The following is a 26,221-nucleotide window of genomic DNA, read 5'->3' on the forward strand; positions in this document are numbered from 1 at the left end:
ATTTAACAGCATCTCATTAGGGATGTAAATTTAACAGCATCTCTTCAGGATAAGGGGCTTCTGCTGAATAAACAGCCATTACAGGCTACTTTTTCTGTACTGAAGAAGAATAAATAAGAAGAAATTTCTATTTTATTAACAGTAATTGATACAAATTCCACCACTTGGATCAGTGTTTATTTTCTGTTAATAAAAATCTGTTTTGACAAAAGTCTGATGCTGTTTTTTAATCACCACTCACGTTGGTTTTTCTTCTGACATCTTCCCTCCTCTACTGCAAGTGGTCAGAGATGCAATAAGTTAGATGGGAATGTGTGAGTGCAGAGGGAAGGGAGATGGGAAAGGCTCAGTACCAGCCACTACCACCACTACTGTAACATCATAGAAAAGGTTTAGCAAATTGAGGAGTAAAAACTTCATGCAGAAGGACAGACAGACTGCTTGATAGCCAGGAAATACCCAACTGCTGCTTGCCAACGTCTCCATGACAGGATGTGCTGCAACACTCAGCCTACAGAAGCCAGGATGACATCTACAGGGGTTTCTTCCTTGCTCCTAACAGTCACCTGCATGGTCACACCATCTCCCAGGGCGAGCCTGGACCGTACCAGCACGTCACAGCTGCCTCTGTAGACACCTGGGGACAAAGCCACGTTGACAGGTTACTCAGAGAGGTTCACTGAGCTGGTCCTAACTCAGGAGCCAAGAACCCAGTGAGTGTGGGACAGCTCCAGTCTCTGGCCAGCTGCAAAGAAGGGCTGAGACCAACAAGATGAGGTTTAACAAGGCCAAGGGCAGAGTCTTGCACATGGGACATGACAACCCTGAGCAGCACTACAGGCTGGAGGGAGACTGGCTGGAGAGCTGCTGGGAGAAGGACCTGGAGGTGTGGGGAGAGCTCAGCCTGAGCAGGAGCCAGCAGTGTGCCCAGGAAGGCCAAGGGCAGCCTGGCTTGTGTCAGAGTCAGCGTGGCCAGGAGGGCTGGGGAGGGGATTGTGCCCCTGGGCTGGGCACTGGGGAGGCTGCAGCTGGAGTGCTGGGTCCAGTTCTGGGCTCCTCAGCATCAGAAGGACATGGGGGTCCTGGAGTGAGTCCAGAGAAGGGCAACCAGGCTGGGGAAGGGGCTGGAGGGCAAATCCTCTGAGGAGCAGCTGAGGGAGCTGGGGGAGAATGAAGTTGAAGCAATGAAGTGTTGTAGAACACTTGGCTTACAGGAACTGCCCAAAGCTACACCTGGAGTGGAGTCACTGAACAAGAAGCTGTGGGTACAGCGGGCCAATTCAGGGTGACAGGAGGTAGAAAAGAAGATGGGTCTAGGAACTTCCTTCTGAGATAACACCAGGCAAGGAAGTTAGTTAGGTGTCTGCTCTGGAAGTTCTTCATTCAAAGGACAGGTAGAATTTCCCTGTTCCAAGACACAGAGCCTAGGCCCCACCTAGAGTGTTGTGTCCAGTGCTGGGCTCCCTGGGATAAAAAAGCCAGGGATCTCCTGGAGAGAGTCCAGAGGAGGGACAGAGATGATGAAAGGCCTGGAGCATCTCCCCTGTGAGGAAAGGCTGAGGGAGCTGGGGCTGTTCAGCCTGGAGAGAAGAAGCCTGAGAGGGGATCTGATCACTGGTTCTCAAGAGCTGAAGGGTGGGACACAGGGGGCCATGGGCAGCCTCTGCTCAGTGTCTGTGGGGACAGGACAAGGGGCGATGGGCTCAAGTTGGAGCACAGGGAGTTCCCCCCCAATGTGGGGCAGAACTTCTTCCCAGTGAGGGTGAGGGAGCCCTGGGACAGGCTGCCCAGGGGGTGTGGAGTCTCCTTCTCTGGAGAGATTCCAGCCCCATCTGGACACCGACCTGTGTGCCCTGTCCTAGGGACCCTGCTTTGGCAGGGGGTTGGACCTGATGATCTCTGGAGGTCCCTTCCAGCCCCTACAGCTCTGTGATCTGCAACAGCTGGCTCCTAAATCTCAACTCCCTGGTTCACTTCAGCTTTCTGTAGAGAAAAAAAGCCTCTCAAAACAAGAGGAGAATCTCCTAATTCCCATCATTTAGTTAATTAACTAAAATGGCAGTGGAAACATGGAGCTCAGTAGCACAAATACTCACCAGCTAAGTAGAGCGTGTGAGAATTCTTGTTCTCTGGCACTTTATCTGACCTCTCACAGGGCTGCATGCCCAAGAACTTGATGATGTTGTTGACAGCTTCTGCATTCAGAGAGTGAAGAAGAAAATTACCTCCAGGTTGGTGCCAAGTTTTCTGTGAGAATTCATTCCCATTTACAGACCATTCTCTTAACCCTTCCCATTTGTTAACTTGTTCACAGCCACACCAATGCATCTCCTTTGCCATGTCCCTTCTGCTGTTTTAACAGACTGGGAATAAATCCAACCAGCCTCAGGCAAGGGAGCACTGCCAAATCTCTGCTCCCTGTAATCCCAACACCTTGACATAAAACTGGGGCAAAATGTCATGCTGAAAGGTGACCAAATTCTCAACCACCAAACTAAGACTATCTCCAGTATGGCTGATTTTTAGAGAGGAGCTCTGTGGAGAAGGACCTGGGGGTCCTGGTGGGTGACAGGGTGGCCATGAGCCAGCAGTGTGCCCTGGGGGCTGAGAGAGACAATGGGATCCTGGGGGGCATCAGGAGGAGTGTGGGCAGCAGGTGACAGGAGGGGATCCTCCCCCTCTGCTCTGCCCTGGTCAGGCCCCACCTGGAGTGTTGTGTCCAGTGCTGGGCTCCCTGGGTTAAACAAGCCAGGGATCTCCTGGAGAGTCCAGAGAAGGGCTACAAAGATGATTAAGGGCCTGGAGCATCTCCCCTATGAGGAAAGACTGAGTAAGTTGGGACTGTTCAGCCTTGAGAAGACTGTGGGGGGACCTAATTAAAGTTTATAATTATCTGAAGCAGGGGATGCAGGGGGAATCAGCCAGCCCCTTTTCAGTGGTCTGTGGGGACAGGACAAGGGGCAGTGGCTGCAAGTTGGAGCACAGGGAGTTCCCCCCCAATGTGGGGAAGAACTTCTTCCCAGTGAGGGTGAGGGAGCCCTGGGACAGGCTGCCCAGGGGGTGTGGAGTCTCCTTCTCTGGAGAGATTCCAGCCCCATCTGGACACCGACCTGTGTGACCTGTCCTAGGGACCCTGCTTTGGCAGGGGGTTGGACCTGATGATCTCTGGGGGTCCCTTCCAACCCCAATGATTCTGTGATTTACTGGGATTACTCTGTGGGTCACCATTAAAAAAGGAGAAATCATCTCACCATCAAGGGTTTTAATTGAACTTAGTGCAAAGGTTTCTTCTTTCTCAAAGTCATCTCCCACTTCTTCCCATGCAGCTGCAAAGTTTGGCTTTAAAACCTTCTGCATATGATCAGACACGGTCACCTCCAGATCTTCCAGCTGAGGGAAAAACAAGGGAGATTTTCAGGTGCCAGTTACCAGAAACAATCCTAAACTTCAAGGAACATTTTACCAAGAAGATTCTAGCACACTTGGCTTTAATTTCAGGAGAAGCACAGTATGACAGCGATTAAAAAATAGGGAGGAAAGTAGTATTTATGGTGGTCACAGGTGAAGCTTAATAACACTGACACAAAACTATCAGTGAGAGTCAAGGAGAGCAGGAAATAGAGCAATCACTGTGAGAGCCAAAGCCCCTTCTCACCCTTACTTGGCATCAGAGAAGAAAGACTCTCAGAATCCAGGAGGAGCCTTTATTTCATAGAATCCCAGCCTGGTCTGGGTTGGAAGGGACCCCAAGGGTCACAGAACTCCAACCCCCCTGCCACAGGCAGGGACACCAATCTCCAGGCCTGGAGCTACACAAGGTTGCCCAGGGCCCCAGCCAACCTGGCCTTGAACACCCCCAGGGATGGGGCACCCACCCCCTCTCTGGGCAGCCTGTTCCAGCACCTCACCACTCTTTCTGTAAAAAACTTCCCCCTAATATACAATCTAAACCTTCCCTCCTTTAGCTTTAGTCCATTCCCCCTTGTCCTGCCATTATCTGCTCTTTTAAAAAGTTGAATCCCCTCCTGCTTATAAGCTCCCTTCAGGGACTGGAAGGCTGCAATGAGGTCCCCCCACAGCCTACTCTTCTCCAGGCTGAACAAGCCCAGTTGCCTCAGCCTCTTTGTAGGGCAGGTGCTCCAGCCCCCTGATCATCCTTGTGGCCCTCCCCTGAACCCTCTCCAACAGTTCCACATCCTTCTTGTATTGGGGGCCCCAGCTCTGGACACAGTACTCCAGATGGGGCCTGGGACCCTCAGCTCAAGAAGGACATAGAACTCCTTGAAAGAGCCCAGTGCAGGATCATTAAGGTGATGAAGAAAGTGGAACCCCTTCCTTGTGAGGAGAGGCTGAGGGAGCTGGGGCTCTTTATCTTGAAGGACTGTGGGGTGACCTCATTAATGTTTATCAGTATGTAAAGGGTGAGAGTCAGGAAGACAGAGCCAGGCTCTGCTCAGGGATGGCAGTGATAGGACAGGGGGCAATGGGGGTAACTGGAGCAGAGGAAGTTTCATGGGAATATAAGGAGAAACTTTTTCCCTGTGTGGGTCTGGGACAGGCTGCCCAGAGAGGGTGTGGAGTCTCCTTCCCTGGAGACATTCAAACCCTGTGGTCCTGGAGACATTCCTGTGTGATTTAGTCTTGGTGATCCTGCTCTGTCAGGGGGGTTGGACTTGATGCTCTTTTGAGGTCCCTTCAAACTCCTGACGTTCTATGATTCAGAATTAATGAAAAGGAGAAGAAAAAAAGACCCAACCAGCCCTGAACTTACCACATATTCATCCTCATAGCCATCTTCTTCTGGCACCCCTGTGTTTGGGTCACAGTCTCGAACAGTGAACTTCATTGTGCAGCTGAAAGTACAAGCAACTGGGGAGAAGAAAAGCCCCTATGGGTTAGCAGTGCAGCTTCTTGGTTGTGAGCCCTTGCTTCCCAAAAAGGGACTGGTGCTGTAGCTTTCCTCAGAAGAGATGATATGGTCATGGGCAGAACATTTTTCAACTTCAAATAGAATTTGAAGGCCAGAAGATCTCAGGGGAAAGGTGTATGGCACAGCCAGAGCATAACAGCACAGGTCCTCTGCAAACAGCCAGCACTGGCTACGTGGAGAAACTCTGCAAGGGGGTTCTGACAGGTGGATCATGGTCCCAAAACACCATTCAGGGAGCTGAGATGAGTTCTAATCTCTGGTATTGGAGCAATAACCACGAAATCCCCCTCGCTGATGAGCTGAGTCACGTTAAACCAACTGCAGAGCCAATGGAGTTTCTTTTAAGTGTGACTAATAAAAGCAAGTTTTATGCCCAAGAAAATCTCTCATTCCTAAATTTCACAGTTGTTTCCAATTTTCTAGGGAGAAACAATTGCATTCACCAGATGTGTAAAGGCTGAAAATACCCATTTTTTTTCCTACTTGTATTTGCTTTCTACCAAATCTGTTCCTGACTGTGACCAGTGAAGATCCATGTTCTTCATGGTGCTCCTTTCATCGACTCAAGATTCCTTTTCCTGTATTACCTGCATGCTCTCTGATCCTTTTTACAGGACTACAGTGTATACTGCTTGGCATAAACACAGGTTCTACCTAAAACCCAGCATGCGTGTCACCTAAGAATCTGACTCACCAAATCCCACACCCTAAATATTTGATTATCTGTTCATCAAAACCTTCATGTGAGGGATTTGCCATGTGGAACTCCTCCCTCCCAGTGGGTACCTGCAGTGGGGTCGTCCTGGGGAATCTGGACCAGGGTGTAACACATGCCAGGCTGGTTGTAAGCCAGGCTGGGAGCTGGGATGCAGCAGATCACGTCGTAGGCGTCTGACGGCTCCATCTGCACAGTGACTCTCTCCAACAGCTGATCATTCAAGGTGTTTGTGCAATCAAACTGCAGAAGAAGAAATGGAAAAGGAGTTGAGCACAGAGCAAGTGTTTTTAACTGAGGATCTTCCCCCAAATCTGCTACAATGGCCCATGACATAGAGCAGGCATCTTTCAGCAAGCCTGACATTCTAAACAGCTTCTCCCCAACTTTTCTAGAATCCTCTAGCAGATGGGATCATAACCCTCATCCTTTTTTGAACCTGGAGGCAAGCAGCACACACCCTCTTAACTCTTCCTTGCAAGTCCTGTAAGAGAGAAGCTGTCCTCTGCAGGGCACAGCAACAACACTGATTATACCACATGCAAGGCCACCTCCTATTGTCCCCTGGCACCCAACTTCTCATACCTGGAACACGATGTGGTTTGTGAACACGTGTTTAATGCAACGAACAAAATACTCTGTTTCTGCTTCTGTCAGCTGCACTGGTTCTGAAGACTTGAACAGCAGACCCAAGCTCTTAAACTCTGGAATGGCTGCAAGTTGTTCTGCATGGAGAGGAGAAGATGACACTCAGTGACAGGCTTGTGTCAGCCTTCCCCAGCACTTCAAGCACTAGAGACCCACCCATCTTCTCTCATACCTTGGAATATATCCTGACGTGAAGGTGCAACTTTCTCAGGCTTGCTGGTCACTAGGGCGATCTCTGTGAAGAAACAAACCCAATGATGAGCTGCCAACACCACCATGCAGGAGTTTGAAAAGCCTTTAGATCACCACTAAAGATTCCTTAACTTTCTGCTGCAAACCTCTGGATCCTCAAGCACACCAATATATCGCTTCTGGTGAGTGATATGGGATTGTACAGTGAGAAGAGAAGGAGAAGAGAGAAAAATCCCCCCAAGCCCCAAACCTTTTCTTAAAAAAGTTGTTCAAAGTCAAAATGGAAGGGCAGTTGTGGAGGAGAGCTAGAGAAGTGACTGAACACTTCTGGAACATGATTTTTTCAGAGAATCATAGAATAGAATACCTTGAGCTGGCAGGGACCCCTAAGGCCCATCCAGTCCCACTCCTGGCTCCACACAGCCCCAGCCCAGTCAGAGGTGGCACTGAGGGCATCGGCCAGGCGCTTCTTGCCCTCAGCCCAGCTCGGGGCTGGGACCCCTTCCCTGGGGAGCCTGTGCCAGTGCCCGACCCCCCTCTCAGCACAGAACCTCTTCCTAACAGCCAACCTGACCCTCCCCTGGGGCAGCTTCACGCCGGCCCCTCGGGTTCCAGCCCTGGGCCCCCAGAGAGAGGAGAGAGATCGGCGCTGCCCCTTCGCTCCCCTGGGCAGGAAGCCACAGACCCCATGAGCTCTCCCCTCAGCCTCCTCTTCTCCAGGCTGGACAACCCCAGGGCCTTCAGCCTCTCCTGGGGAGACTTCCCCTCCAGCCCCTTCCCCATCCTGGCTGCCTCCTCTGGACACTCTCCAAGAGTTTCCTGTCCCTCTTGTCCTGTGACACCCAAACCTGCCCCCAGGACTCGAGCTGAGGCCGCCCAGCACAGGGCAGAGCAGGACAATCCCCTCCCTGGCCTGGCCGTGCTGGATGCACCCCAGGGCAGGGTTGGCTCTCCTGGCTGCCTGGGCACACCGCTGGCTCATGGGTACTTCACTGTCCACCAAGACCCCCCCAAATCCCTCTCAGCACAGCTGGCCTCCAGCCTCTCATCCCCCAGGCTGGATGCCCAGCCAGGGCTGCCCCTTCCCAGGGGCAGAATCCAGCACTTGCCCTGGTTAAACTTCACACCGGTGGTGCCTGCCCAGCTCTCTGATCTGTCTGGGTCTCTCTGTGAGGTTTCTCCACTCTCAACAGAGCCAACAGCTCCCCTCAATTTGGTGTCATGTGCAAATTTACTGAAGACACCTTCTCATCCTGAGTTCAGGTTGTTTATGGAAATGTTATAAAGAACTGGGCCTGAAATGGAGCCCTGGGGAACCCCACTAACAGCTATTAACTAATAAATTCTGATGCTGTACGAGCTCCTCTCTGCTCACAAGATCAGCAGAATGATTAATGGCATTCTTGCCAGGCCATTCTCCTTTGGAGGAGGCACTGTCCTGCTTGATCTGTGAGGATCAGGCAGAATTCCTCCTGCAGAGCCAGTGCCACCATAACCTGTATGGTATTCAGCTGAGTCAACTCCTGTCTTGGCCTGACCTTGCCAGGACAGCAGCCAGTTTACAGACATCAAGGATCATTATGGGAACCTGAGTTTGCTTGAACAAAGGCTGAGTGTTACCTGCTTTCTGCTCAAAGATGGGGGCAGTCGCCAGTGGAACTGTTTTCATATCAAAAGGTTTCTCAGAAGGTTCCAGTGTATATTGGTGCAGGGCTTTCTCCATCCCAGGAACAGAGACAGTCAACCCTGTGGAGCAGAAGCAAAGGCAGAGAAAAAAAAAGACCAGTTTTAATAACAGGAAGTGTCAACACAGGGTTCACAGCTGAACAGTGTGAACTCTGGATCACCTACTGCCCCAATACCAGTAAGATCTGGGTGGGGAGGAAATGAAAACAACCCCAAAACCAAACAACTTTGTCTGTGTCTCAGTTACCTGCCTCCTAAAACGTAAGTAAAGAAGATTATTTAGAAGATTATTGGACTTTGGCTAATGAAAAAAAAAAAGTAAAAGCAATTTTAATTTCTCAGTAAACACAAAACACACTTGAAGGACTTCAAGATATTGGATAGAATAAAAACCCTAATCTGATAATACAGAAAGATTGACAGAGGTTCCCACAGTCTGAACAGTTTGCTCAGGTCTCAGATAGGGTCAAAGAGTCCAGTGGAGGCTACGAAGATGATCAAGGGCCTGGAGCATCTCCCCTGGGAGGAAAGGCTGAGGGAGCTGGGGCTGTTCAGCCTGGAAAGAAGAAGCCTGAGAGGGGATCTGATCAATGGTTCTCAAGAGCTGAAGGGTGGGACACAGGGGGCCATGGGCAGCCTCTGCTCAGCGTCTGTGGGGACAGGACAAGGGGCGATGGGCTCAAGTTGGAGCACAGGGAGTTCCCCCCCAATCTGGGGAAGAACTTCTTCCCAGTGAGGGACCCCTGGGACAGGCTGCCCAGGGGGTGTGGAGTCTCCTTCTCTGGAGAGATTCCAGTCCCATCTGGACACCGACCTGTGTGACCTGTCCTAGGGACCCTGCTTTGGCAGGGGCTTGGACCTGATGATCTCTGGAGGTCCCTTCCAGCCCCTGTGACTCTGTGATATGTTAAATACTCCGTTGACGCAAACTTTCAACTACAAACACTACAACATGTTCTTATAACCAGCTCTGGCACAAGATGCAAACCTCATTCTGTAATGGGGAAGATGGAGCAAAGGTTGAGAAAATTGCCCAAGGGAAAGAAGATAGAATGATGAAATAAACCCAACCCATACTCCTGCTCCCCTTCCTAAATAACCCTTCACACATTTTCCAAAGTCTGCCATTCTCACTTAGCCAAGTAATTCACAGGGAAGTGCAAAGGCCAGAGGAAAACCACAAGGTTCACAGACTCACAGAATCGTAGGGTCTGGAAGGGACCTCCAGAGATCATCAGGACCAACCCCCTGCCAAAGCAGGGTCCCTAGGACAGGTCACACAGGTCGGTGTCCAGATGGGACTGGAATCTCTCCAGAGAAGGAGACTCCACACCCCCTGGGCAGCCTGTCCCAGGGCTCCCTCACCCTCACTGGGAAGAAGTTCTTCCCCAGATTGGGGGGGAACTCCCTGTGCTCCAACTTGAGCCCATCGCCCCTTGTCCTGTCCCCACAGACACTGAGCAGAGGCTGCCCATGGCCCCCTGGGTCCCACCCTTCAGCTCTTGAGAACCATTGATCAGATCCCCTCTCAGGCTTCTTCTCTCCAGGCTGAACAGCCCCAGCTCCCTCAGCCTTTCCTCCCAGGGGAGATGCTCCAGGCCTTTCAGCATCTCTGTCCCTCCTCTGGACTCTCTCCAGGAGATCCCTGGCTTTTTGATCCCAGGGAGCCCAGAACTGGACACAACACTCCAGGTGGGGCCTGACCAGGGCAGAGCAGAGGGGGAGGATCCCCTCCTGTCACCTGCTGCCCACACTCCTCCTGATGCCCCCCAGGATCCCATTGTCTCTCTCAGCCCCCAGGGCACACTGCTGGCTCATGGCCACCCTGTCACCCACCAGGACCCCCAGGTCCTTCTCCTCAGAGCTCCTCTCCAGCAGCTCCCCCCAGCCTGTACTGATTCCAGCAGTCATTCCTTCTCAGGTGCAAGACTCTCCACTTGCTTTTATCAAACCTCCTCTGGGTTCTCCATCAGAAGAGAGGTGGCAGCAGGGACAAGGAGGGGATTGTCCCTCTCTGCTCTGCCATTGCTAGGCCCCAGCTGGGAGAACCTGTGTGAAGTTCTGCCTGAAAGTTCTGTCCTTTCTGGTTATTCTGACCCAAGTTATGTTACAGAAAACTACTCTTACACCAACAAAGCCCACAGACAATACAGCACATGAAATAACAGCTCAGATTCCTTCCCTTTCCATCACTGACCATTAAATATATAGGCAGCATTCAGGGCTATCTGTCTCTGCTGCAGCACATTCAAGTAGAACGTTGCTCTGTCCCGAACTTCGTCATCGCTGTCCATCATGCATCTGGTTCAGGAAACAAGAGGGGAGCAGTCAGCCAGCTCAGGGTATCATGAGAGCTGAGCTCACAACAGCACTGCCCACATCAGGCTCAATACCACAATGACAGTCTGAGATCCCTCAGTAAATTTTCAGGTTATGGGGAAAAAACAAAGGAAAAAAGTGTTTATACAACAGAGGAAGTTTAACCTGTAGTTGAACTTGCAACCAGCACATCAGAAAACAGATTAAAGGAGCTGTGTGTGTGAATTAATGCCTTGCACTCTTGCTAGATCATAAAATAATGATTCTGATGGGGACCATGTAGTTGCAGTAGGCTTTCTTTTTTCTTTTTATAGCATTCCTTCACAATAGGGGAAAAGCAGGAGAAATGAGTATTAAAAAATATGTTAAAAGCTGCTTTGTGTTTCACAGAATCCCAAGGTTGGAGAAGCACTTTAATATCATCAAGTCCAACCATTCCTGTCCTGTGCTAAACCAGATCCCTGAGCACCTCATCTCCCCTCTGTTCAACACCCCCAGGGCTGGGGACTCAGCCCCCTCCCTGGGCAGCCTGTGCCACAGCCCCACAACTCTGCCAGGGAAGAACTTTGCCCTCCCAGCTGAGCTGACCCTGCCCTGGGGCAGCTTGAGCCCATTGCCCCTTGGCCCAGCTCCTGGCCCCTGGCTGCAGAGACCATCGCCCACCTCTCTGCACCCTCCTGCCAGGGCAGGGGAGGTGGGGAGAAGGGCTCCCCTCAGCCTCCTCTTCTCCAGGCTCAACACCCCCAGCTCCCTCAGCTGCTCCTCAGAGGATTTGCCCTCCAGCCCCTTCCCCAGCCTGGTTGCCCTTCTCTGCACTCGCTCCAGGACCCCCATGTCCTTCTGGTGCTGAGGAGCCCAGAACTGGACCCAGCACTCCAGCTGCAGCCTCCCCAGTGCCCAGTCCAGGGGCACAATCCCCTCCCCAGCCCTCCTGGCCACGCTGGCTCTGACACAAGCCAGGCTGCCCTTGGCCTTCCTGGCCCCTCAGGCACACTGCTGACTCCTGCTCAGGCTGAGCTCACCCAACACCCCAGATCCTTCTCCACCAGGCAGCTTTCTGGCCCCTCATTTCTGACTCTAAAAAGACCTGCTGCACCTCTGAAGCACTCTCTAGTTTTAAAAATACAGCAGGTGGTTTATAAAAGATTCATTCTCCTTCCTGGCAACTCCTTCCCCTCCCCATGTTCCTCCAGACAGTTCTCACAGTTGTAATTCACTTGCACCTTCTGCCTAAAGCACTTAACCATTTGAATTATCCCCCATAGATGCCAGGGGTGCCATGGCTTTATGCTATAGTGATATACTAATGAAGAACATGGGTGTTGACAGTTTTAGGAGGCTGGATGCTCTGAACCAGAGACATGAACCTGTGAAATGGAAAGTCCTGAGATCACTACTCAAGTGCACCCACAAGTTAAGAGTTACATAGAAATGTATTTTCTTGCTTTGAGGGATGGAAAAATGAATAACATACTGAAGCAGTGAGATTTCTGACCCTCTGGGGAACGTTCTCAGATCAAATTACCATCAGATGTTTTCATGACTAACCACATCCTTCATTTGTTTATCTCCAGTGGTGCTACACTCCCTCCAGCCAGGGAGAGTAGAAGACAACCACCTCCCCATTCCTCGACCGGTACGTTATGACAACTCCAGTGCAAGTTCTGACCTCACTTCTTCTGTGGGGACAGAACAAGCGTCACCAACAAGCTCAGCACATGCAGAGCAGGACACACTCACCTCTGCAGAAGCACCAAGATGCTGGGAAGAAGGTTCTCATTCTGGGCACCAAACTTCGCTAGCGCGCTAACAGCGGCTGGAGAAGAAAGCAGGGAGATGTCAGAGGTGCTCAAGCTACATCCCAACACATTCTCATGCTCAGATTCAAAGCACTGTGTGCACTCCTGTCCTGAAATTGCACGTTACACAGGTTTTCACTTCCACACCAGATCCCTAGTGTTATGGACAGATTGAACCGTTTTCTCTGTTTTCAAATGGAAATCACAGAATGCCAGAACGTTGGGAGTTGGATGGGACCTTGAAAGGTCATCAAGTCCAACTCTCCCCTGCCAGAGCAGGATCATCTAGACTAAATCACACAGGAACACATCCAGGTGGGGTATGAATGTCTCCAGAGGAGACTCCACACCCTCTCTGGGCAGCCTGTCCCAGGGCTCCAACACCCTCACAATGAAAATGCTTCTCCTTATATTCCCATGGAACTTGTTATGTTCCAGCTTGCACAATGAAATAGTTTCATGGCAGGGGATACCAGAACAAGATCAGCTGAGCAGCCCTGCAATGACATTTGGAGAGGTCTCTATCAAGCTCCATGGCCCATTCCTGTTGTCAGCCCCTTCTGTGGCTTCACACCCCCAGATCAATCTGCTTTTCACACACAGGGGTGAAACACACCCAGCAGCGACCAGGGTCAGACTGCAACCAGTGACTCTGTGAGGAGCTAAAAACCCTCAGGAACCACTTTGAGCTTCTCATCCAAACTAATTTCAGCTTAACATTGGTTTAAAGAGATCCCATGTATGGTAAGAACAGAAAGCTCTACAAAGAAGTGCAAGTTTTATGGCCTTGGCAGTTGAAATATAACCTGACAAAAGCTTCCCTACAGTGTATGGTCTCTGAGAGATTCTCTTCACGTGTTCCCAGGTCACAGTTAGGAAGCTGTCACCAAAAATCAAAGGCAAATCTGGATCAGGCTGAGTTTGTGAGCTTGTTTTGCTTCCTCCACCCCAGCAGTACTTTGTCTTCTAACACTCAGGAGGATCAAGCCAACGCCAAGTCCCAAGTATGAGGCCAAACACACTGAAGGATTTGTTGTGAAGGCTCCATGGGAAGCAAGAATCAGTCTGCAACATGCTTCCAAGGAGGAATTTTTATCTTGGGGGGGGGAGGAAGGGGGATTTCCATAGAAAGGGATGATGGAGTATAGCAGATGGTTATGATAAATAGGGAACTAGCAGTGACCCCTCCTCACATGTTACCTCTCAGCTTCCAGGAGACACTCAAAGAAGGGACTAGAAGCCAATATATTGCTTAGATTCTGTGATGCTAAGATATCAAGAGTTTAAACACACTACAGGATAAAAAAACACCTTCCCAGCTGATGCACAGAAGAGCCAGCTCTGCACAGTGCTTGGGGACTAACCCCCAAAGCCAATTTCAGCCCTGAGATTCCAAACCAGAGCTCAGATGTGAAAGGATGAAGCTTCTGAGCTGAACTTACCAGCCCTCACAGCCTCGTTCTCCAGCACCACCCTGTTGAAGATGAAGCGGATGTACTTGGATGGGGATGGAGTCCTGGGACCCTCTTTTCCCAGCAGGTGCAGGATCTTTGTGGCCAGGACAGTGTGTTCACAGTCTTCAATGAACTCACAGAGGTGAGCCAAGCCTGATTCTTTACTCTCAGGATTCTCCTCAATGATGCTGATTATACAGTCCACAATGGCTCGCTTGTATTCGAAGCCACCCTGGGAAAGGAAAATCAAGGACACTGACCTGGCAGGCAGAGCTCAGGCCACAGAGCTGCTCACTATCCCTCATGCTTCAAATACTTCTTCCCATTGAGAAAAACAAGTGTTTGTACATAGAGAGAGAGGAGAAGATGTGCTGGAGAACCTATTAGGGTCTCCCCAGCCCCCAAACTACCACCTGAACATCTCTTCAGATCAGGTTTTGATGTACCAGCTCTAATTCAAAAGCACATTTTGGACAGGTCTGACCCAGAAGATCTCAGGAATCAGTCAGGCCCATCACTGCTGGGTACCCACCCAGATAAGACAGAGGAGACCCTTCCTACTACCTATGGGAGCCTCCTGCCAACAACTGCACAAAGAAGGTTTCACACTTACATCATCCCTGAGCATATTGGAGAGGAAGGTCATCATGACGCTGTGTTTCCGAGGGTACTTCTGGCACAAAGCACTGATAGCCTGTACCACCACGACCTGCAAAGCAACAGAGAAGGACCTCAGGCACCTGCATTTATTTATCTATGAAAAAGACAGGCTTCTCAGTGTCTCAAGTCATCACCTTGATAGATTAAATTCATGTATAAGACTGATATAAATCACAGAAGGTTGGGAGCTGGAAGGGAGCTTGAAAGCTCATCTAGCCCAACCCCCCTGCCAGAGCAGGATCACCCAGACTAAATCACACAGGAACATATCCAGGACCATGGGGTTTGAATGTCTCCAGAGAAGGAGACTCCACACCCTGTCTGGACAGCATGTCCCAGGGTTCTGTCACCCTCACAGGGAAAATGTTTCTCCTTATATTCCCATGGAACTTCCTCTGCTCCAGCTTCCACCTGTTGCCCCTTGTCCTGTCACTGCCATCCCTGAGCAGAGCCTGGCTCTGTCCTCCTGACTCTCATTCTTTACATATTTATAAACATATGTCACCCCTCAGTCTCCTCTTCTCCAGGCTGAAAAGCCCCAGCTCCCTCAGCCTCTCCTCATAAGGAAGGGGTTCCACTTTCCTCATCACCTTGGTGATCCTGCACTGAGCTCTTTCAAGGAGTTCTGTGTCCTCCTTGAGCTGAGGGGCCCAGAACTGGACACAATATTCCAGGGGTGGTCTCACCAGGGCAGAGCAGAGGGGGAGAAGGACCTCTCTTGGCCTTCTAACCACCCCCCTTCTAACACACCCAGGATGCCAATGGCCTTCTTGGCCAGGAGGGCACATTGCTGGTCATGGTCATCCTGCTGTCCCCCAGGTCCCTCTCCCCTACGCTGCTCACCCACAGGCCAGTCCCCAACATATTCTGATACCTGGGGTTGTTCTTCCCTGGATGCCAGACCCTCTGCTTGCTCTTGTTAGTGAGATATAAACTTTTCCCCCCCAGCTCTCCAGCCTGTCTCAGTCTTGCTGAATGGCAGCACAGCCCTCTGTGGTGGCAGCCACCCCTCTCAGCTCTGTGTCATCAGCAAAGGTGCTGACTGTGCACTCTATTCCCTCATCCAGGTCATCAGTGAATATACTGACCAGGACAGGTCCCAGTACTGACCCCTGAGGGACTCCACTAGATCCAGGCCTCCAGCCAGACTCTGTCCCTCTGATCAACACTGTCTGGCTTCTCCCCTTCACCCAGCTCTCAATCCACCTCACTACTCCACCTTCCAGACCACACTTCCTCAGTTCAGCCTGCAGGATGCTGTGGGAGTCAGTGTCAAATGCTTCACTGAGTTCAGGTGGTGGAGTCTCAGCACAAGCATGTTAACAGCTGTATGGCAGCACGCTGCAAGACCCAGCTCTGCTAGGATAACTGAATTTTAGGATGGACTCCATTAATCCAAAGGCTTCCCCTGGCTTCCTCTGCCCAGTGACCATCCTGTCCTAATTCTAACTTAACTAGTTACATTTTGTCATTAAAACTCTTTGCAATTAAGACCTGCCTAATACCCATTTCCTTTTCCCATACAAAGACCTTAAGACCACTGTGTGCTAGTGGACAATGACTCTGTAGAGACAGACTGAGCTACTCAGGGCAACTCCACAGCATAACAGGGATGGATACAAGTGAACTACCACCCTTAACAAGTTACTACCTGAGTTTACAGTGACCAAACTTGATACATCAGGTAGAAATTTAACAGTTTGTTACTATTTATGTATCAGACTGAAGTGAAATAGACTCAATCAGAACAGTTAAAATCCTTCTTCCTCTCCAAGGAGGTGGCAAGAAGGTAGTACAAAGATTTGCAGGGTACTGTCCAGGAGCCAGGAATCCACCAAAGGACATGTATCTTTTCTTGGAGTGGTGGGAGGAAGCAATATTTAAGTTGGAAAAAGAGGACTAGACCTTCAGAACTTCAGGCTGGGTTTGCTGATCAGGTAGATTAAAGCTAAAATGGATTAACCAATGGGAAAAGCTTCATAAAAACAAGAATGGGAGAAAAACCTGCAGCTGGCAAGAGCAGAGGCCTCCAATGCCACACCTTAAACTCATCTGATATTTCTGACACGAAGGAAGAGATCTGTTTCATGAGCCTGTCTACACTGCTCTCACTCCCTGTCTTCAGCAGGGTGGTGATGGCGAGGGTAGCGATACTGCGGTTGGAGTCGGTGATGAGGTTCTCCAGGTCCAGGTTGCAGGCAGTGACTGCAGATGGGTGTTTCATGGCCACCTGTAAAGGGTGCAATTCCAAATTACACAGGAGCAGTAACATCCTACAACTCAAAGAATAGAATCAGAGAATCATAAGGGTTGGAAGGGACCTCCAGAGATCATCAGGTCCAACCCCCTGCCAAAGCAGGGTCCCTAGGACAGGTCACACAGGGAGCTGTCCAGATGGGGCTGGAATCTCTCCAGAGAAGGGGACTCCACACCCCCTGGGCAGCCTGTCCCAGGGCTCCCTCACCCTCACTGGGAAGAAGTTCTTCCCCACATTGGGGGGGAACTCCCTGTGCTCCAACTTGAGCCCATCGCCCCTTGTCCTGTCCCCACAGACACTGAGCAGAGGCTGCCCATGGCCCCCTGGGTCCCACCCTTCAGCTCTTGAGAACCAGTGATCAGATCCCCTCTCAGGCTTCTTCTTTCCAGGCTGAACAGCCCCAGCTCCCTCAGCCTTTCCTCACAGGGGAGATGCTCCAGGCCTTTCAGCATCTCTGTCCCTCCTCTGGACTCTCTCCAGGAGATCCCTGGCTTTTGTATCCCAGGGAGCCCAGCACTGGACACAACACTCCAGGTGGGGCCTGACCAGGGCAGAGAAGAGAGGGAGGATCCCCTCCTGTGACCTGCTGGCCACGCTCCTCCTGATGCCCCCAGGATCCCATTGTCTCTCTCAGCCCCCAGGGCACACTGCTGGCTCATGGCCACCCTGTCATCTACCAGGACCCCCAGGTCCTTCTCAAACCACAGCTGCTTGTAGCCCTATGGTCCAGAAATGCAGAAACATAGCTTGAGTGTGGGAAAGATTTCTGTCACACCAAATCTGGTATGGAAAAGGCTCCAACACAGGAGTATTCCCAAGTAGTGTATCCACAAGAGCAGGCACTCTACTTTAGTTAACACATCATCAGGCACTGAAGTCTGGCTTCTCTTAATGCTCAGAGATTTATGCTTGTTCAGATGGTTTTGGAAGCACTCACTTTGTTAAGAGTCCGTACAGCTGCGTATCTCAAGACAGGTTTGGGAGAACTACAGAAAAGCTGCAGCACTGAAAATAATCATTAAAAAAATAAGTTAAGAGAAGTAACTCAATAAAACGTTACAGAATCATAGAATCATAGACTGGTCTGGGCTGGAAGGGACCCCAAGGATCATAGAGCTCCAAGCCCCCTGCCACAGGCAGGGACACCAACCTCCAGGCCTGGAGCTACACAAGGTTGCCCAGGGCCCCAGCCAACCTGGCCTTGAACACCCCCAGGGATGGGGCACCCACCCCCTCTCTGGGCAGCCCCTTCCAGCCCCTCACCACTCTCTCTCCAAAGAACTTCCCCCAATATCTCATCTCCTCCCTCCCTCCTCCAGCTTCACTCCAGCCCCCTTGTCCTGCCAGTCTCTGCCCTTTAACAAGCCCATTCCCCTCCTGTTCCTCTGCTCCCTTCAGGGACTGGAAGGTGCAATGAGGTCCCCCCACAGCCTTCTCTTCTCCAGGCTGACCCAGCCCAGCTCCCTCAGCCTCTCTTCATAGGGGAGCTGCTCCAGCCCCCTGAGCATCTCTGTGGCTCCTCTGACCCCTCTCCAACAGTCCCACATCTTCCTTGTCCTGGGGCCCCAGCTCTGGACACAGGACTCCAGCTGGGGCCTCACAGGGCAGAGCAGAGAGGGACAATCCCCTCCCTGTCCCTGCTGCCGCCCCTCTGCTGATGAAGCCCAGGATGCCATTGGCCTTCCAATATAGAGAATAGAGGCTGTTGAACAAAAAACAGCTCCCAGTGGTATAATTCAAGGCACCTGTAATGCCTGGGAAGAAGGTGAGGGCCCTCACGACCATGAGATAAGGAAAGGGAAATTGCCTCATGTCGGCACTTTGATATCAAGAGGTGCAACCAGCTCAGTCAGAGCTCACAGCAGCAGCAAATCAGATCTGGGCTCTTTCAAAGAAATGCAGGAGAGGGGAAAGTCTAATATATTCGTGTTCAACTACAGGCTGCTAAACATTCATGCAGCTCTATTCATAATTTATCAGTAGGTTCCCAAGTGAGTTAAAAATAACCTCCTGCTTCTCATCCTGTAGCAGTAATAGGTGGTTTGAGCAGGCATCTGTGGTACATCTGTGCTATCAAGCTGTCCTCTACCTTCCCTCCCACCTCAAGCTCCTGCAGTTGGAAAAAGGCAAGGAACAACCTGTGGTGCCTCTACTGCCCATGTTTGAAAGCTCTGGGTGACACAGGAAAAAGGGATTAAGCTGCTTGTCATGCAGAAGCCCTGTAACTTGGGGACAATCAGAAAATTCAGGTTTTGAGCTTGGTATTCTGGTTATACTGCACTGTCTCTGACAGGCTTTACCACCCCTTCTTTCCTCTGCATCAGTGGTACAAAGGATTCTGTGACCAACCTGAAACAGCCGGTGCCAGCTCCCTGGCTGTGCAGTTTGGGAGGTGGATGATTGCAGAAGCAGCTTCATAAATAACCATCTCATGCTTGTTCCTCAGGCAGCTCTCAATGAAGTCAAAGAGGGGACTTTCATGGCTACAAAGAGAAGATGTTTCACAGCGTGATGCTGAGTGATGTACAAACCCCTAGTACCACAGTTCTGAGGTCTGAATGCACAGTCAGCACAGTCATCTTGCATCTCTTGTGCCACCACATCACTCAATTCATATTTACTGTTATTCCACCCATCTGCCTGTTACCTTCAAGCTAGAACCACTGCACTTGAGAAATAAATACTTTACTATTATGCATGTATCACATCACACTAACAAACACCTCCACTGATAAAAGAATTTCATCAGAAGGTGAATTTCTCCTCCTCTGCTAGTGTGAGATCAGAACATGACAGACACTTTCACTCAGGCAGCTTTTCACTGCAGAGTGAACATGAGTCAGCAGTGTGGCCAGGAAAGCCAATGGCATCCTGGCTTGTGTCAGAGCCAGCGTGGCCAGGAGGGCTGGGGAGGGGATTGTGCCCCTGGACTGGGCACTGGGGAGGCTGCAGCTGGAGTGCTGGGTCCAGTTCTGGGCTCCTCAGCACCAGAAGGACATGGGGGTCCTGGAGCGAGTGCAGAGAAGGGCAACCAGGCGGGGAAGGGGCTGGAGGGCAAATCCTGTGAGGAGCAGCTGAGGGAGCTGGGGGTGTTCAGCCTGGAGAAGAGGAGGCTGAGGGGAGACCTTCTCCCCCCTGCCCTGCCAGGAGGGTACAGAGAGGTGGGCGATGGTCTCTGCAGCCAGGGGCCAGGAGCTGGGCCAAGGGGCAATGGGCTCAAGCTGCCCCAGGGCAGGGTCAGCTCAGCTGGGAGGGCAAAGTTCTTCCCTGGCAGAGTTGTGGGGCTGTGGCACAGGCTGCCCAGGGAGGGGGCTGAGTCCCCAGCCCTGGGGGTGTTGAACAGAGGGGAGATGAGGTGCTCAGGGAGCTGGTTTAGCACAGGACAGGAGTGGTTGGACTCAGTGATCTTAAAGGTCTTTTCCAACCTTGGGATTCTGGGATTTATATCACCACAGTATAGGTTGAACCTTACTGCATTCAAAATGCATCTACTTAGACAAAGTAGAAAACCTCTTCAGAGATTATTCTGCAGTTTCAATCCTGCCCTTGGTTAAATCATGGTGGAATGGTGCCAAAACAGTAATGCAAACCCCATCATACAACTGCCACACATAGCACCACTCCATTCAGTCAGCATTCTGCTCCTACCTCCACTCCCACACACACTAAAACCCACACATTTCCCAGTTACTATTTACCTCAAACCATAACTCGCTTTCTAATTCACATGCTGCCTCCTACTCACCCCTCTTCAGATTCCTTCAGGAGTTTGCTTGCAATCCGGATCAGCATGCAGTATGCAAACTGGGACTTCAATCCAGATTTAGTGAACTTATTCAACATCTTGGAAACAGCAAGGCGATCGGTTTTTCTAAGGTGATAGAGCAGCCCCAAAGCATGATACTAGGAAATGAGAAGCAGAGCCATGCAGGGATTGAACACACACTGTGGCTGGAAAACTCAAGACTGTAAGGCATAAAAGCAGGCTAACAATCACTGTTTCCTAGCAGAAAATACCTTCTAACCTCAAATGATTTGAGTTTCCTGGCAAGTTACAAAGACTTGTCCACCATAAGACAGTCTCACCCTATTCCTGAAGATCAAAGGAGCCACGAAGTTTGTTTCCTCCCTTCTCTTCCCATTAAATGTCAGAACTTCAAAAGGTTTCAGCTCTCTGAATTATATCACACAGTAACACTCGTATTTCTAGTGCACTCAATAGCCAGGATATCCCAAGGCCTTCAATAGGACAGCTGACCTTCCAAAAAAACCACAAAGCCTTTCTGATGAAAGTACAAAGGAACATTTCTACTTGTTTTGCCAACTTGTTTTGGGTTTATGGGATTATTTTTTGCCTTAAGACTGATTCACAGTAATGCAGCTGCTAACTGGGCAAGAACAAAGGTTGTTTAGCAGATTTATTCTCATCATTAGTCTGTAGCACTGATTGAACATACAGAATGTTGACATTTCCATGGCTGTTTGGAACATCTCTGCAAAGAATTTGCTAATATTGACATTTTACTCATATTTAGGCTAATCTCTGTGGTTCTGGAAAGCTTTTTGAAGTCTAAGATGAGATACTGGTGTTTGGGGAGAGAGAATTTCTTGAGCTTTTGGAAAACTCAGATTCAAAGCCCTTCAACAGCTACTGGAAAACTCAGATTCAAAGCCCTTCAACTGCTACTGTGAAACAGTCAATTGCATCCCAGCTACAAGAAGGTTAGCAGGGAAAGGGCAGAGGACTGTGCTAGAGAGCTAACCCTGAGCTAAGAATCTTACAGTAGGATCATGGAGGAACTCCAGATTGTTCTGAAACAGTGGAATCACTTCCCTCCAAGTCCCAGTTCTTGTGTTCAACAGACTAAGGGCAAAGGAAAACCACTTACTTTATCTAAGCTTGTCTCAGGAACTCACAGAAACCCATTAAAATCCTCAAACATACCTGCACCATGACGTTGTCACTAGAAGCTGCTTCTTGAGCTTCATTGATCCACCGTTTGACCACATCATAACTGATCTTCATCATATGCTGGAAGAAGTCACAAAGTGAAACTGCAGACAGACTAACATTAGAAGCACAGCGAAGTACCACGAGCTCTGTTTGCTAAGTTTAAAGATTTGGAGACAACCTAGGGCTTTGCTACACACAACAGGTGACAAAGAATAACCCCCAAACACAGTGTGTACAAAGAAAAAGAGTAACTCAAGAATAAAAGTAACTCAGACTTTTTTATCTATGTTCAACCAGGTCAGAAGACAACACAAGGACAATTCACCTGCCCATGGTTAGTCCAGCAGGAAGACTTCAGTTTTCTACTGATACAGCTACAGCTTTGTTTGCACCCACAGGGTCCTAACACAGGCTCTACCCCACTTCATCTGCTGCACCTCTTACCTACTCCTCTGCCTTTCCAATTTACCAAGGCAGCCAGTCTCTGCATCCCATGCACCTAGAAACCACAGGTTTTCTTACATCTCAGGCTCAGAGTATCATGTTTTCACTTGTATTCCCCTCTTCAATAAAAACATTAAGCTAAGGAGATCTTCTGCAGCCTCTTCTCCCAAACAAGGGAGAAAAAAAACCAGTGAACTCCCTCTTGCCCTCGTGTCGTGGAGCCAGGAGATGGACTCGATGATCCTTATGGGTCCCTTCCAACTCAGGATATTCAATGACTCTTTATATTACCAAAAATAATCTTGAATTGCAGTTTTATCAGGGCAGCACTCTCATGGATTTGCTTTCTTGCAGAGGGCAAAGCAGACTGCTCTTAATGCCTGTGACACGACCCACATACTCTTTTGCTGTGATCAGCAGGAGCTCTTCCACAGAAGAGGTTGTTTCTACTTAGGCTCAAGCTGATAAGCACTTTCCAAGTCATTAATGTGATGACTTCCCAAAACAGACAAGGCCCCAAGGCCCTTCCCCAGAGAAATTAATTTCCCACTGTAACTGCCCAAAGATGACTGGATACTTTGTGCCTAAACTTATTACATCTGATGTATCTAAAGCAGAATATTAAGGAAGGAATTGGAGAAGACAGAGTTTGCTTGAGACAAAAGAAACTCTGCTGATGCTACTTGGTGTTTACTTCCCAGTGTGGAGATGACAAAAAGAGTCACCTCAAAGGAAAAGGAGGTGAAGAAAGAACAAAACAGAGGCCAGGCAGAGCTACACATGCAGCAGATTAGCCTTCCCAGCCACAACACAATCCAGAGATTCTCACAATCATTTGCTGCTTTACTTACTAAGGAAGACACCAGTGCAGAGCTAGACACGCTGGGGACTTTGTCCACAATGGCTTGCTTCATGTACCTCTCAATGGCTTGTAACATTGTACCCTAAGAAAGGGAAGAAAAGGGGTAATACTTTGGAGACAGAGAGGAAAAGCAGCATAAGGCAAATATATACACACAGCATGTTGGAAAGGGCCTCAGAAAATCCTCTTGAGCTAATGATGAAAATGCATCTGCAAGGGTGATGCATATCAACTGTCCTGTCCTGAAGGTTCAGTGAACTGATCAAAGTCCACAGCAAAGCAAGCTCTGATCAGAAACCGGAGTGCCAAAGCCTTCCAACTCCATGTTTATAGCACTATGGCTCCACAGGGCTCCTCACATCTGTCAAGGACTTCAGAGCAGTCCTTAAAGCAGCAGTTCCATTACTACTGAAAAAATGCACTCTGTGAGAGAGTCATTTTTCTATTTTAAGTACACTCATCATCTCTCCCACAAGAGCAACGTGATTTGTACTCACATCAGTGATCCTGCAGAGCGCTCTGATAGCTGGGCCTCGGTACACATCTTCCTTCCCTGTCATGTCCTTTGTCAAGCTGGAATAATCAAAGATACCCTGTTAATACTTCTTTAATATCTCCATGTCTTGATCCTTTTGTGGCAGTCACCTCATCTCATGCTTGTATCAGACACAGTACATCCAAGGAAGGGATTGTGCCCCTGGGCTGGGCACTGGGGAGGCTGCAGCTGGAGTGCTGGGTCCAGTTCTGGGCTCCTCAGCACCAGAAGGACATGGGGGTCCTGGAGCGAGTGCAGAGAAGGGCAACCAGGCTGGGGAAGGGGCTGGAGGGCAAATCCTCTGAGGAGCAGCTGAGGGAGCTGGGGGTGTTGAGCCTGGAGAAGAGGAGGCTGAGGGGAGACCTTCTCCCCACCTGCCCTGCCCTGCCAGGAGGGTGCAGAGAGGTTGGGGTTGGTCTCTTCACCCAAGCAACAGGTGATGGGACAAGGGGAAATGGCCTCAAGCTGTGCCAGGGCAGGGTCAGATCAGATGTGAGGGAACAGTTCTTCACCAAAAGGGTTATCAGGCACTGGAACAGGCTGCCCAGGGAGGTAGGTGAGTCACCAACCCTGGATGTATTTAAAAGACAGGCAAACAAGGTGCTCAAGGATATGGTTTAGTAGAGGATGGGAACAGCTGGACTTGATCTCAAAGGTCTTTTCCAACCTAGTGATTCCCTGACCTCATTTAGCTGTTCCTCCAGCTGCTACCACGTAACTCCTATGCTTTAGCTTTGGCTAGGAACGACTTCTTGCTAATTAGCTATTTGAATATTATTAACAACTTATTTGCAGGAAATACAGAACATTATAATATGCATAGTCCATAACACTGCTTCACTACAGGTGTGGTTTATTTAGCTCAGCCATTCTCCTCCTCAGTGATGTGCTTCTTTCTACCACATGAACCTTTTGTTTAGGTAACAGAGAAGTTTCATTTGCTGAACAGCTTTAAAAGAGTCTAAAACAAAGCAATGGCTTAGCACATGCCACACATCAATTTTTGCACTTACAACTACTGTTCTGTCTATTCTCAAGTCAGAAATATGGGAAGTTCAGCTGGCAGACTGAACTGAGCTTTACTCTGCTCTGCCCTTACTGCTCTGACAGCAAAATGAGACAGAAAGCACAGCTGAAGTTGTCACAAAGCTCTTGAGTACCAATAACTGAAAGAAAGAAGAAAAAAAAAACAAAGAAAGAGAGGGGTAAAAAAAAAGAAAACAAAGTAGTAACCAAGTGGCAAACTAGGCCAAGTTCTTGCTTTTTTAAGAAAAACATGATATCACATTTGGAAGGAATTAACATTTCATATGGTGATACACAGGCTGTATGACCACAGAATCACACAATTGGATCATCGAGTCCAACCATCCCTGTCCTGTGCTAAAACAGCTCCCTGAGCACCTCATCTCCCCCCCTGTTAAACACCCCCAGGGCTGGGGACTCAGCCCCCTCCCTGGGCAGCCTGTGCCACAGCCCCACAACTCTGCCAGGGAAGAACTTTGCCCTCCCAGCTGAGCTGACCCTGCCCTGGGGCAGCTTGAGCCCATTGCCCCTTGGCCCAGCTCCTGGCCCCTGGCTGCACAGACCATCGCCCACCTCTCTGCACCCTCCTGGCAGGGCAGGGGAGGTGGGGAGAAGGGCTCCCCTCAGCCTCCTCTGCTCCAGGCTCAACACCCCCAGCTCCCTCAGCTGCTCCTCAGAGGATTTGCCCTCCAGCCCCTTCCCCAGCCTGGTTGCCCTTCTCTGCACTCGCTCCAGGACCCCCATGTCCTTCTGGTGCTGAGGAGCCCAGAACTGGACCCAGCACTCCAGCTGCAGCCTCACCAGTGATTTGTTTGCCCCAGACTGTATCTGTTATAGAGCACAATTACAGGAAGCCACAGGAGCTAAATTGCATTCAGACACAGTCACTCCTTCCAGAGCTCTGACCCTGTGTGTTCTCTAGGTTCTATTACCTGCTTGTAACAATGATGACGTCCTCAGAAATATTTGCCATCTCTTTGATAGTGAGGTAACACATTCTTCTAAGGGTTTGCTGTGAAAGCATATCACAGAAAACCATTAACCCCAATGGCATTTACAAATAAACACTTCCTAGAAGTTTTAAAAGTTAACTATTGAACTTCTAACGTATTTTTTTTTGTTGATAGAACACCCTCTTCCCCATTTCCATAAAAGTTCTAAGCAAACAAAACTATGTTGAATTACTGGATAACAGACCTACTCCCTGTTATCAAGCAATCCAGGAAAAGAGTAAGATATCTCTCTCATAAAATGATAAGATTAAAAAGAAATAAAATAATCCACACATTGCTTATGAAAAGTGATACATCAGGTTTGTATGCAGCAGCATCACAATTACTGGTTAAAAGGTTTAAAAACAACTTCCTCTGATCTATGTCTTACTGTAAAAGAGAAAGAGAAATATAGAGCACTGACACTTCCTTTCTTGAGGAGGAAATGACATTTGAATTAGAAGTTCCTACTTTCTAAAACACAGGCATGAGAAAGGTGCTAAACACTCTTCATTCCACCTTTCAACAGTGACAAGTGCAAGCTTCTTCAGCCACATCTCTAAACACACAAGGTGTCCATTCATTTTTAACAAGAATTAATGAGACCCCCCAATTAATAAGATGAAGCAGTTCCTTTGAGTTCTTAACATCCTTTACAATAGAGATCAGAGAAGGATTTTACATTAGGCAAAATCCAAACTTTAATCCAGCATTTTTAGGATGCTCTCACCCCTTCACTCCACACTGA

At 49.6% G+C, this 26,221-nt stretch overlaps 1 protein-coding gene across 2 annotated transcripts in view; it reads right to left on the bottom strand.

Moving 5' to 3' along the window:
* Positions 1–496: 496 nt before the first annotated feature.
* COPG2 (COPI coat complex subunit gamma 2) overlaps positions 497–26,221 on the bottom strand; it is a 30,898-nt gene continuing 5,173 nt past the window's right edge. The window contains exons 5-24 of one of the 2 annotated variants that reach the window (XM_084264206.1): positions 25,414–25,493; positions 23,418–23,493; positions 22,910–23,002; positions 21,606–21,692; positions 20,406–20,563; positions 19,010–19,143; positions 17,598–17,665; positions 16,445–16,633; positions 14,357–14,452; positions 13,732–13,975; positions 12,231–12,306; positions 10,369–10,472; positions 8,106–8,231; positions 6,466–6,528; positions 6,231–6,370; positions 5,717–5,888; positions 4,772–4,869; positions 3,252–3,390; positions 2,097–2,195; positions 497–637 (exon numbers count right to left, since the gene is read on the bottom strand). In XM_084264206.1, coding sequence (XP_084120332.1) covers positions 507–637; positions 2,097–2,195; positions 3,252–3,390; positions 4,772–4,869; positions 5,717–5,888; positions 6,231–6,370; positions 6,466–6,528; positions 8,106–8,231; positions 10,369–10,472; positions 12,231–12,306; positions 13,732–13,975; positions 14,357–14,452; positions 16,445–16,633; positions 17,598–17,665; positions 19,010–19,143; positions 20,406–20,563; positions 21,606–21,692; positions 22,910–23,002; positions 23,418–23,493; positions 25,414–25,493 — 2,373 coding nt within the window. In that variant the 3' untranslated portion in view covers positions 497–506. Of the gene's footprint in view, positions 638–2,096; positions 2,196–3,251; positions 3,391–4,771; positions 4,870–5,716; positions 5,889–6,230; positions 6,371–6,465; positions 6,529–8,073; positions 8,232–10,368; positions 10,473–12,230; positions 12,307–13,731; positions 13,976–14,356; positions 14,453–16,444; positions 16,634–17,597; positions 17,666–19,009; positions 19,144–20,405; positions 20,564–21,605; positions 21,693–22,909; positions 23,003–23,417; positions 23,494–25,413; positions 25,494–26,221 lie in introns of both variants that reach the window. The other variant, XM_084264207.1, reaches the window with a different exon arrangement.

The sequence above is a fragment of the Gallinula chloropus genome, assembly GCF_964237585.1.
Source record: "Gallinula chloropus genome assembly, chromosome: 1".
In the NCBI taxonomy this organism is placed as follows: Eukaryota; Metazoa; Chordata; class Aves; order Gruiformes; family Rallidae; genus Gallinula; species Gallinula chloropus.